Source organism: Physeter macrocephalus, chromosome 18 (genome assembly GCF_002837175.3).
Source record: "Physeter macrocephalus isolate SW-GA chromosome 18, ASM283717v5, whole genome shotgun sequence".
In the NCBI taxonomy this organism is placed as follows: Eukaryota; Metazoa; Chordata; class Mammalia; order Artiodactyla; family Physeteridae; genus Physeter; species Physeter macrocephalus.
In genome coordinates this window covers 45,304,242-45,316,751 of record NC_041231.1, presented here as the reverse complement: position 1 = coordinate 45,316,751, position 12,510 = coordinate 45,304,242, and the positions used below count along the sequence as shown (strand labels likewise).

The following is a 12,510-nucleotide window of genomic DNA, read 5'->3' as shown; positions in this document are numbered from 1 at the left end:
GACGCGCAGGCTCAGCGGCCATGGCTCACGGGCCCAGATGCTCCACGGCATGTGGGATCTTCCCAGACCGGGGCACGAACCCATGTCCCCCGCATCGGCAGGCGGACTCTCAACCACTGCGCCACCAGGGAAGCCCCCTAAAAACTTTTTGAATGACTTGTCAACATTTAAGAGTCAGGCCAATTTCACATAAAAATCCAGATTTCCACCTTCTCTTAAGAAGTAAGGTGACCTGGCAACCCTGGACTCGATGCCTGCTGGGCAACAGTCAGCAAGAGCAGGGCAGGTCATGTCCTCCTGTTTCTCAGAGCCCCTGTCCTGGGCCGGTTCACACATTTACATCACTGTCTGCTACCGGCAGGCACTGGAGTTTGGGGGCCCAGGTGCTGGGGAGAGTGGGATGGAAGAGAAGGAGAAAAGGGCTCATGAGAGAAGGACAAGGGAATGGAGAAGTCCCTGAGGATATTAAACATCTCTGATTGTCACTCTTGTGGCTGAGCACATGGAGATTTTGAAAACAGTTAGCATAGCAATAAGAAAACACGGACCAGGTGCAAGGCTGCCAAGGGCCGGAGCAGACCCTGTTCACGTGTGTGGGCGCTTACAACAGAACACAAGCAGACAGGGGCCCATTTCCCTCGAAGGGTCCTTTCAATAACAGTTGCATTTCTTTAAAGAAAAGCCAAGCTTGTGGGGAGCCCCTGGCCCCTTGTTTGACACTCACCTGAGCAGCTCTATCAGCCGCTCCTCCAGGTACTTCTTGGTTCTATTCAGGTCATCCAGGTCAGCAAGCATCTTCTGGTCATTCTTCTCCCTGTCTGTCGCCTCCTGGCAGAGTCTGTTGTAATACTCCTGGATCTTTGTCGTGGCTTTTTCAAGTTCCTTCTGGGTCCTGGTGGAGGAGTAGGAAGTTTTCCTTATTACCCACTACTTTCAGCTTCCCCGGTGCCTCTGGGCTAACCCAAGCCTCTAATGGGGGGTCCTGCTGCCCTACCAGTCTTTCCCCTTCATGGGGGGAGCCCCTTGGCACTGCCCCACTCACAGGCTGTACACTCTCTTAAGCCTTCAAAACTTCCCTCACACACCCAAACTCTTCACACACCACTACCCCTCACAACAAATACAAGGGACATTTGGGAGAGGAGGTTGACCTCAGGTCACTAGGAGCACCCCAGGTGCATCAAACTCTGCACCACTTGGTTCTCGGGCAGAGACTGAGGTTCTGAGAGGAGCCCAATGGGTTAAGTACACGGGCTGGTAATGGCGGTACACACAAGAGGAAAAAGGAGCCAGGAGAGAAAGAACAGAGGCGTAGCTTCCTGGAGATGACCACACAGAGGAGCGCCTATCTTCCATGTGTCTTTGGGACTCTACACATGGGGCTTGGCATGGGGCACACAGCAGGCACTCAATCTACACTGCGAGGCGTTCAACCTGACAACCCTGAGGCCTAAGGAATCCTGTTCTGGGTGCTTCGGAGCCTCAAGCTGCAGCAGAGGGGCCAGCTGAACCACGGTCTTCCAGCCCTTGCCCATCTCTCTTTCAGCTCACCTGTCCCCTAAGGCAGTGGTTTTCCAAGGATGCCTTATAAAGCAAGGCATTCATAACAGCTCCATTAAAACAGAGGGCTGTGCAAGACTAATTAATCTGTATCTAATCCAGCCTTTCCATGTCCAGTATAAAGTTGTCAGGAGGTTGTTGTTTACCAGGCACTGTCCTCCAAAATGATCTCGGGTACACACACACACACAACCACAGAGTTATAGCATTAAAAAAAATGCCACCAACTTCGGAGGTTCTACTTAAATTGTCACATGAACACCACCTGGCTAAGGGCAGCCAGAGTCCTATAGGATTCAAACTCTGTAAGGAGTCAGCTGAGAAGAAATGTACATTGAGGTTGCTAAACATCCAGCGTGGTCTGGATCTCCCAATGAGCCTGGGCCCAGGCCTAGAAGCAGACAGTAGGAGATGGGTGGAAAAGTTAAAGCCTCGGGAGAATTTGGTGTGTCTGTTTTTGCTGGGAGCACACATGCAATCAGGTTCCAGCATCCCCTGCGGGACCAGTTTGGCCCCATCACCAGACAGTGGGCTGATGATGCTCACAACTCCGGGTGGCCCCCAAGCCTGAAGATGAAGAGGTCTTGGGGTTGGACACAGGTGGGGCCATACTTTAAGGTTAAAAAAAAATATATGATGAAAGGGTGACAGCATGATGTGCTCTCCACAGACATAGCACCAGACAGTCTCCAGGAAGACAAGCCGATCCTGCTCCCTGGCTCGCTCACTCACTCTCAGATGAGCTTGGGAGAACCTCACACCTAACCCTGCAGCCTCTCATTTCATAGAGGAAATGAAGAACTCAAGTCAAAACACACAGAGGGGAAAACATGCACACACAATACTCTCACACCAGTACCCTAAGATAAAACAAAACAAAACACAAAACTATCTGTCTATATATTTTTTAGGGTAGTTGTTGAGACAAAGACTCTGGAGCCAAATGTTCTGAGTTCCAATCCTGCCATCACCACTACACACTGTGTGACCCTGGGCAAGTGACTTCACTCCTCTGAGCCTTGTTTTCCTCATCTGTGAAATGGGATAAATAATAATACCATCCTCACAGGACCACTGGGAGGATTAAATGGGCAAATAAATACCAAGTATTTAAAACGGTACCTGCCACATCTTAGGCATTACTTAAATGTTTGCTGTTAGTAGTACCATGATTATCTCCCAGCTTTTATTTCATTTTAGTTTTACTAAAGCATGAAGTTACTGAACTGAAATATGCCCTGCTACAGATAAGACAATGGAATTAAGAGAAAGGGTCTCTGCAGCCTTCGATAGGCTTGTGACAGGCAGATTGCCAAGGTTCTGTGGCATGCTTCTGACATAAGCACTTTATGAGTCTGTGGCTTTTCTTGCAAAAGGGCTTCTTTAACCTGATATGAGTGGTTGACTTTCTAAATGACTGTACCAAACACCCCCTCCCTTGAGGACTCTCCCACTGGCCACGTGGGTGGACGGTGTAAATAACCTGTCCAAGTCTTGGTGCAGGGCGGCCCCCTCCTCATCCTTTCTCAGCATGGCGGCCTGGCACTCGGCAAGGTGCTTGCTGGTGCAGCTCAGCTTCTCCGCCGCATCGGCCTGGGCAGCCTGGCACAGGACAGGAGGGAGAAGACGCTCGGTTGCAGAACCCCATGCAAGATGCCATCAAGTGACTGGCATGCTCCCCACCCCATCTGGCTGGCACACTTCTAACAGGAGGGGCTTTTTTCTGTTTTTAAGTTCAAGAGACCATGAACTAGTATGTGTGTGTATGACAGACTCCCATTTGTAATTATGTCCCTCAAGCATCAGCTGCAACCGGTTGTGGTGGCTGGAGGGGCAGCAGGTATCAGAATCTCCAGGGTCGGGGTAGAGGTGGGGTGGCAGGGTACAGGAGTCACTGAAAAAAGTCACTGCCCTGAAGACGGGTTTCAGTCCTACCCCTGCTCTGGCTCACGTCAGAAACACTGACTTGGAGAACATCTGCAGAGGGGGATGACTTATTTCCTTTCCATAAAACACAAGGGCGGTGAAAAACACACTTGACAGCTCTAGCCAGGTGTCCAGGGAGTGGAAGAGCCATGACACAGACTCAGGTTGTCTACAAAGGTGAGCTGATGGCAGCTTTAGCCAGGGCACTGGGACTCCTGCAGGGAGGCCTCTCTGATGGTCCAATGAAAGCCAAGCCACATCCCCTTCCTCGACAGGCCCACACCCTGGGAGTGGAATGACCAGGCGAACGATGGGGATGGGCCGGCCGCTGCTCAGGGCTCACAGGAGCACCTCCCCTGGGCCTCAGGGGCCAGGCTTACCTTCAGCTTCCCCACAGTTTCCTCGGCGGCCTGTAGCTGCCGACCTTGCTCCTCCAACTGGCCCCTGAGGCTCCTGCATTCTTCACTGGAGGTCTGGAGAGGATGAGAAAGGGATCAGAAAAGTGGGGTCCTTGTTCTGAGACTCCCTTGGCCCCATTCCCCCAAAATGGGTAAAAACAAGCTACCTCTCTTTTTCTCCCAAACTCAATAAACTTTGTCCTTCCCTGGTAACACAATCCCGTCAAGCCAAGAGACTTAGCTTGGCCCCCAAACTTTGAATTTCATTTCTGCCAAGGAAAGGGTGGAGTATGAGCCACACGGAACTGCAAGGGGTGGGGTGACACAAGGTGGGAGACACATCTGTGGGAACGCAATAGCTGCCTAAGAGAGAGGTCAGGAGTGGTCTGAGTGCACAGACCCAGAAGCAAACAGACACATCAGAAGCCAAAGCCCTGTAGACGTCTGCCTGTGTCCTCACTCTTAACCCTTTTTCTCTGCAGTTCAAGACACACGGTAAACGCTGTTCTCATAAGCTTGTCTATCCCAAGGGCTCTGTGAAAATGAATTGAGTTGGTTTCCTACAACTGCTCTGCTATCAGGAGGCACCTGAAGGGACAGAGAATCCAGGGACAGGACTCGAGGCAGTCAGGAACTCACATGCCAAAAGGGGCTGGACAAGTACATAAATGAGTACAAGGAAAATAGCAGAGGATGCACGCTTCCTGAAAGTGGGCAGTCCCCACCCAGCTCCTGCTGACTGCTGCCACGTAGGAATGAGAGCAGACGCTTTAGGAACTCCCAAGATTTCAAAAGAAGTCCAAAAACTGAATCTCTAAACACCCTGCTCTTGAAATGTTGGCTACTAAGTTAAAAAAAATTCTGTGTGGGCCAAACTTGTCTGTAATGGCCTTAAATTTAGACGTCTGAGTTAAGGCATCCCTCTCCAATGCTGTGTCCCTAACATGTTCCTGCAGGGAGAAGGATGCTGTGAGCTATGACACCAGGATGAGACCATGTTGGCCTGGGCCCCCAGGACATTCTTGGGCCCTCATGTGCCACCTGGCCGAAGGTGCATCCCAACCACTCATGGACCCACCAGGCCCTGCCGCAGGAGACAGGTGCAGCTCAGACGGTCAAGGTGAGGGTTACCTTAAGTCTGCTCTGGTAGTCCATGATCTCGGTGCTCAGCTGGAACTTGAGGGTGTCGAGCTCCTGACGTGCAGTCTCCTGGATGCTCTGGGCCTGCTGCTCAGCCTGGGCCAGCTGGGCCTGCAGGCCAGGCAGTGAGCCAGCTGCCTCCTCAGCTGCCTTCAGCTTCCCCTGCAAGCTCTCCTTCTCTCGCTGCAGCCCTGCCACTTGGTGTTCCAGATCCTCCCGCTCCTTGGAGGCTGCCTCTTTGGCATCCTGGAGCTCCTGCATGGCGCGGGCCAGCGCCCCCTCCACCGGCTCTTTCTCTGCGGTCAGCGCGCAGACCTGGATGCCGAGCTCAGCCATATCCGTGTTGGCCTGGTGCGGCTGCTCCTGCAGCTCAGCATGTTCTAGGTGGGCCTCCTCGGAGCTGCCTTTGGCCTGGGACAGCTCCTCCCACACTACTTGGAGCTCCTCCTCCCTCCGCTGGGCCTCTCCGGCCCTCTCCTCCTGCAGCACCCCTGCACACTCCGAGCACTGCCGCAGCTCCTGGACGTGGGCCCTGTTGAGGGCTTTGTTCTGCTCCTTCAGTTGCTGCACGAGGGCCTTGTGCTCCCTCAGAGAGGCCTCGGCCACACTCAGCTGGCTCTGCACCTTCTCCCGGTCACCCAGGGCTGCCTGCAGCTTGGCCTGGAGGTCCAGCACCCCAGCCTGAAGTCTCTGGGCCTCCCCCTGATGGCTCTCCAGCTGCTCCTGAGACAGGGCCAGCTGGGCTGCTAGCTCCTGGGACGCATGGTCTTGAGGTGGGCTGAACCCCTGTTGGCTTTTGTCTACCGTGAGGGTCTCGATCAGCTGGGTGTGCTGGCGGCACTGGTCCTCAAGCGCTCTGACCTCCCCAGCCCGGGCCTCTGCTAGCTGCCGGCACTGCTCCACCTGCTCCCGCAGCTGTTGGCATTCGGCCTCCTTGCTTTGCAGGGCAGCATCCTTCTCAGCCACACGGGCCCTCATGGTCTCCTTGGCCTTCTTCACAGCCAGGAGGCTTGCCTCCATCTGGGCTCCCATGTGCCGGATGCTGGCCTGCTCTGACTGCAGGGAGGCCAGGGAGCCCTGGATGGCCACCTCCCGCTGCTGCAGCGCTTGATAGTCAGCCTGCAGGGCCTGAAGCTTATCCTCCAACAGCTGGTTGCGCTCCACCACATTCTGCAGCTCCTTCTCCAGCTCCCGGTTGGCCTGCTGGAGCTTCTTCTCCTGGCCGGCCCCCTGCATCTTGGGATCGTCCACCTGTCCCTCCCACAGGCCCCTCTGTTCCTCCTCCAGCTTCTCACAGGCCTGCTGCAGGGTGGGGCTCAGGGGCTCGTGCTCCTCAGCCGCTGCGGGCAGATCTGGGCCTGACTGCGCAGCAAGTCGCTCCAGCGTCCCCACCCTCTGGCTCAGGTGGTCTTTGTCCTGGATGAGCTGCTGCTTCTGCTCCTCCAGGTCACTCACGTGCTGGCTCACCTGGGCCAGCTGGGTCTCCAGGAGCTGCAGCTGCCGCGTCAGGGACCTGGCCTCCTGCTCCAGCAGCTCCTTCTCCTCCTGCCGCCGCCGCTCCTCCCGCCTCCCCTCCGCGAGCTCTTCCTCCAGGGAGCTCAGGTGGGCCAACGACTCCTGCAGCTGATGCTGGAGCTGGGCTGTCTCCTGCCCCTTCCTGGACAGCTCTTCCCGGAGCGGGGTCATCTCCTGCACCAGGCGCTCCAGGCTGGCCCGGGCCTCCTCCTTCAGCTGCAGCTCTTTGGCCAGCTGCTCCAGCTGGGTGCTCTGCTGCCTGGTGAGCTCCTGGACCCAGGTGCTCTCCCTTTCCAGGAGCTTCTCCCCCAGCTCCTGAGTCTCCAGGGGCGAGTCACTGGGGATGCGCTTTTGTCGCCCCTTTGCGTCCAGTGCCACGTCAGCCTTCTGCTCGGCTGCACCCAGCTGGTCTGGGACATCAGCTGAGCGCCGGTCCTTCCTGCCCAGGGAGTCACGTGTGGCCTCGAGCTCCCTAGCCAGGGGCTGCAGTAGGGACTCCAGCCGCCGCAAGGCTGCGTGGTAATCCTCCTCCCTCTCCGAGGCCCCCAGCTCCAGGGCCTGCAGGCACATCTGCAGCTCCTTCACAGTGTTCTGTGTGGCCTGGGTGACTTCCCACTGCCCCTGGAGCGCGGCCACCACACCGGCGAGGCGAAGGTTGTCTTCGGCGGCGGCGCGGCCCCCCTCTCTCTCTGCCTGCAGCTGCTCTGCATGCAGGCTGACGGCCGCCCTCAGCTCCTGGTTCTCTCTGTCCCGCTGCTGTATCTGCTCCTTCAGCTGCTTCTCCCGCACCTCCAACTGGTCCAGTTCCAGCCGCAACTCGTCAAAGCCCTCCAGTGCCTCGTGGTTTAAGGGGTTGCTCAGGTCAAGGTGGGAGGCCATCTCCTGAGTCTGGGGAGGGAACACGAAAACAAGCGGCTTGGGGATGAAGCTACATGGCTGCTTGGCAAAACTTTAGAAGTTAATGAGAACAGAAGTAAAAATACAGCAATTACATGACCTAAGGTTAGTCTATCGAGCTATTCAAAGGACCGGAACCCCTTTGCTCAAAGCATCTGCCAGGGGAGGTCAGTAGCAAATCCTAAAATATGACGCAACGCCACACGTGTGAGCTCCACTGAGACTCAGAACTTGCATTTCCCATTCAGCCTCCTGTAGCTTTGGTAACATAATGGATGCTGGCTCTTAGAGAAATGATGTTATATGTAAACTACTGCTTACCCATTGCACCGTACCCACAATTCTTGTTGCAATTAAATCACAAAATAGGGTAAAAATGCTACCCTTAATGCTTCTTATACTGATTAGTCTTATTTTGCTTTGCTGATTAATTTCAGTGTTCTTTCCGATTAAACTATACGATACATTCACATTTCTAACAAAATGAATGAAACTGACCTGACGCACTAACGTTTACTGAGCACTAGCCTGTGCCAAGCCCTTAAGCACTGTGCGCGTGTGCCCTCATTTACTCCCTACAACCACCTTACAGGCTGCTATGAGATTTTACAGATGAGAGAGCTCAAGTTTCGAAAGGGTAAGTCACCTTCCCAGGGTCACACAGCGGGCGAGTGACAGTCAGGATTTGACCTTGCCACTTTTAATCACAGTGCCAAACCACTTCTTCTGAAACACTTTAAAAAGCTTTTAAAAGAATTTATTTTTTAAAAGGCCTAAATTCCTTTTGGTTGTAAAAACCTGGACTCGAGGAAACAGTGGGTAGGACTGAGGGGTTATATCGCTCGGGTTGGAACACCAGGCATCTGAGAACATCCCCTGAACTGGGAGGGGCAAGAACATGCCCTGGTTGACACGACAGAGAGGGAGTCCGCAGCCTTCTTGGCATTACCTGCAGGTAGCCGCTCACCAAACTGCTCATGCTGGAGCTTCGGCTGGGGGGTCTCCATAGGTAAGCAGAAGAGCCAGTGCCCAGGGTCCTCCTGTGGGGCCACAAAACAGACATGCCTGCATCAGAGCAGGAAACACACACACACACACACACTCTCTCTCTCTCTCTCTCTCTCTCTCTCTCTCTCCATAGGTAAGCAGAAGAGCCAGTGCCCAGGGTCCTCCTGTGGGGCCACAAAACAGACATGCCTGCATCAGAGCAGGAAACACACACACACACACACACTCTCTCTCTCTCTCTCTCTCTCTCTCTCTCTCTCTCTCTCTCTCTCGGTGAGGCCTTGGTTGTCACTAGGCAACCAGGTGGTGGTAGCGCCAGTGCCCTCCCAGGTCCACTAAGAAGGCAAAGTCCAACAATTTCCACCAAAGCACACATTCAGGTTGGTCGTAGCAGCTGGACTCCGCTGTTGAAGTCTAAGCATGATGGCTTTGCTCTCACTGCCAAAAAAGAACGAAGTGAACATAGTATTTCCCAGTTTTTAGTTTAAGTTTTCCTAGAATGTTCAATGCCAGCCGTAACTTGTCTACCAGGGAGGAACCAGCAACAGTCAATCTGGTAAATAAAGGTCACGCTGTGCTTCGGGCCTTGAGGTCACTGCTTTACGTTATGTTACACGAGTAATGTGGCTGGAAGACCTCTTCTGGTTCACACCGGACATTTCCCTCACTGCAGAAAGTTCTATTTGATGGCACTAGTCATTGCAAACGAAACACACTTTTACTTAATGACCAGAATCTTCGCCTTAATCTACAATTATTGCATTTTAAACCTTGTTAGTCTCCACAACCCAACAGCTGCACTGCTCAGTATCTACCTGAAAGACAGTCACATATGTGCATAAGGTGACATGTGGGGATGCTCTTGGCAGCACCGTCATGGTGGAAAAAGCAGAACCTTTCTAACTCCACATCACTAGAGAAACAGATAAACTGTTTACTCACACAATGGAACACTCTATGCCACAGGCTGGCAATCTTTTTTGTAAAGGGCCAGACAGTGAATATTTTTGGTTTGCAAGCCTTATGGGCTCTGTCACAATTCAACTCTGCCACTGTAGCATGAAAGCAGCCATAGACAATAGGTAAATGAAGGTGTGTTAAACACGGCCCTGTGGGCCGTCGTTTGCCAGCCCTACTCCTCATCTATAGAACTCCCTGTACAAACACAGATAAAAATCTCAAAAACAATGTGGAATGAAAAAAGCAACCTGCAAAAGTATAGCCATCTCATGATTCAATCAATGTAGCAAATTAAAAAAAAATATATAAAATATAACTATACATATGTAATATTTACAGGCACATGTAGTGAAACAAAATATTTGGGAATGACATGCATGAACTACAGGGTTGTAATTACTTCTAGAAAGGGAGAAAAGGAGAAAGGATGGTCGTAGGGTGGGGCTTTATTTGGATCTATAATATTTTATTTCTTAAAAAAAAATGAGAGGCCCGCATACCGCAAAAAAAAAAAAAAAAAAAAAAAAAAAACATATATAAAATATAACTATACATATGTAATATTTACAGGCACATGTAGTGAAACACAAAATATTTGGGAATGACATGCATGAACTACAGGGTTGTAATTACTTCTAGAAAGGGAGAAAAGGAGAAAGGATGGTCGTAGGGTGGGGCTTTATTTGGATCTATAATATTTTATTTCTTAAAAAAAAAGTATCAGACATAACAAAAAAATCCCACAAGAACCAGCTTGAAGGGACTTTGGCCAAATATAAGGCAACTTAAGGTTTAAAATAATTACAGTGACAGAATATAACCTATTGAATAAAATAAGAATCCACGAGTCAATACTGCTATAAATGAATAAATAGATGGGGGAAGAAGGAAAAGATCTTCCTTACAATAGAATGCCAACTATTAATGTAGAAGGAATGATGGAGTCAGAAAATCACTCTGGTAACCATGATAGTAACTGATTCAGGAAAGATTTACCGGATGCTAAAACTAACAGGAGGGAGATTTAAAAGAAACAGGATAAAAACCTAGTCTCAAAATGTCTTCCCATAAGATACATATTAATTACAAACAGAGAAACAGTAACTTTAGGAGAAACCTGGCTAACACCACCTTAACCAAATGATCATGGTTAACCTTGCAAGTAATGAAACAAACCAACATCCTGTGTCTCCGGGTACAACGTGCTGAAGACACAACACCTGGGGTATTTCTGTCAAAAATGCTTAATCTGAAAGCAATAATGAGAAAACACTAGACAAACTCAAATTAAGGAACATTTTACAAAATAACTGGCCTGTACTTTTCAAATATGTCTGTGCAAAGAGGAGAAACTGTTCCAAATGAACAAGGACTAGAGAGACCCAACAATTCACTGACATGTGATCCTGGATTATAAAAGACATGTCTGGCATAATTCTTAAAATTTGAACACAGTCTGTAGATTAGACAGCAGTATTGTATCAATGTTCTGTGATTTTAACAATTGTACTGAGGTTATATAGATGTCCCTGACTTTAGGAAAGGATGTCCCTGATTTTAGGAAATACACGATTGACGTACTTAGGAGTAAAGGGGAATCAGGTCTGTAACTTATTCTCAAATGATGCAGGAAATAAACCAACATGTTTACATAAAGATAAAGAATGATAAGAAATTCCCTGGCGGTCCAGTGGTTAAGACTCCACACCACTGCAGGAGGTGCAGGTTCAATCCCTGGTCGGGGAACTAAGATCCCACATGCCACGTGACATGGCCGGAAAAAAAAAACAAGAGAGAGAGAGAGAGAGAGAGAAAGAATGATCAAAACGTTTGTAGTAAAATACTGATAACTGGGGAATCGAAGTGAATGAGTACTGTGTACTATTTTTACAACTTTTCTGTAAGTCTGAAATGATTTTAAAATTGAACAGTTCTAAAAATGACACAAAGTAAATGTGGCAAAAATGTTAGCTCTTAAATCCTGGTGGTTGGCAAATGGGTTCCATTATAGTCACTATTTTTTCCTCCATAGAAAGAATTCCCTAATAAGAAATACAAAAATTGGAAAAAAAAAAAAAACACAAAAAAACACCACCTTATTAACAGAAAGCAAAACAAAACAAAGAATGCTGGACTTGAGTTTAACTCAAGTCTAGTACCCTGGCCCTGGCCCTGCTGCCTGCCGGCTGTGTGGGACTCTGGGCAAGTCCCTCCACTCTCTGGGCCTGTTTCTTCAGCACCTTGCTCCTGGGAACGGTTGTGAGGATGCAGTTGGACGGTGTGTGAGTGCCGTACTGGTGTAGGAAAAGAAAACACAGCAAAGCAACCTTTCCAGCAACCCTTACATGGACGAGCCTTCGCCCCCTCTCTTACTGGCCTCCATGATAACTGTATCTATGAGAACACACCGGGGAAAAGCCCACTTGCTCCCCCCTCGCTCCCACACCAAGTCCCTTAACACATCTGAAAACCTTGGGTTTCACATTATGCGTCTCCACTGACTCATGCCACCTGGCCAGTTAGGTTAGTTTAAGGTTGGAGCCTCCAGATGCTATCACTAGTCACGATTCAACCAAGTCTGTAAAATTAGCAAGCATAAGAGTTGCAAAGCTACAGGTAATTTACTGCACAAGCAAAACTGCTTTGAGTAGACTAGTGGCAATCTTCAAAACTTCAAACATCTCTTTTCCCTCTTTTCAACCAAGCAGTTAATTCCTCAAGGTACCTGGCAAACGTCGGCCAGGCAGCATCCAGGTCATAGCCCCTCGATGCCAGGTCAAACTGGATGTCAGTCAGCTCGTAGAGTTGGCCCACGATGTCAGAGCTCAGCTTTGGCTTCAGAAAGGGGCTCCTTGCGTAGTACCAGTCACTGCAGGGAAACACAAAAAGGGGTCAAGTACAGGAGTACATAAAGAAAGGGAAGAGTGCATTTAATCAGTCCTCCCAGTAAGGCTCTGCCTCATCAAATTCCAACTCAGATTACTAAATTAATTAAAGACAGACACATACACATACACCCTAATTTGATTTTCACTGTAGGAGCACATAACTCTCAAATAAGTTTCCTCTTCTTCCGGGAAATTACTGAAATGAATTAGATGCTTAT

At 50.2% G+C, this 12,510-nt stretch overlaps 1 protein-coding gene across 1 annotated transcript in view; it reads right to left on the bottom strand.

Moving 5' to 3' along the window:
* FYCO1 (FYVE and coiled-coil domain autophagy adaptor 1) overlaps positions 1 to 12,284 on the bottom strand; it is a 58,598-nt gene extending 46,314 nt beyond the window's left edge. The window contains exons 1-6 of the mRNA XM_028479502.2: positions 12,130 to 12,284; positions 8,386 to 8,476; positions 5,016 to 7,427; positions 3,867 to 3,959; positions 3,044 to 3,162; positions 725 to 892 (exon numbers count right to left, since the gene is read on the bottom strand). Coding sequence (XP_028335303.2) covers positions 725 to 892; positions 3,044 to 3,162; positions 3,867 to 3,959; positions 5,016 to 7,427; positions 8,386 to 8,415 — 2,822 coding nt within the window. The 5' untranslated portion in view covers positions 8,416 to 8,476; positions 12,130 to 12,284. The remainder of the gene's footprint in view (positions 1 to 724; positions 893 to 3,043; positions 3,163 to 3,866; positions 3,960 to 5,015; positions 7,428 to 8,385; positions 8,477 to 12,129) is intronic.
* Between the last annotated feature and the right edge of the window lie 226 nt (positions 12,285 to 12,510).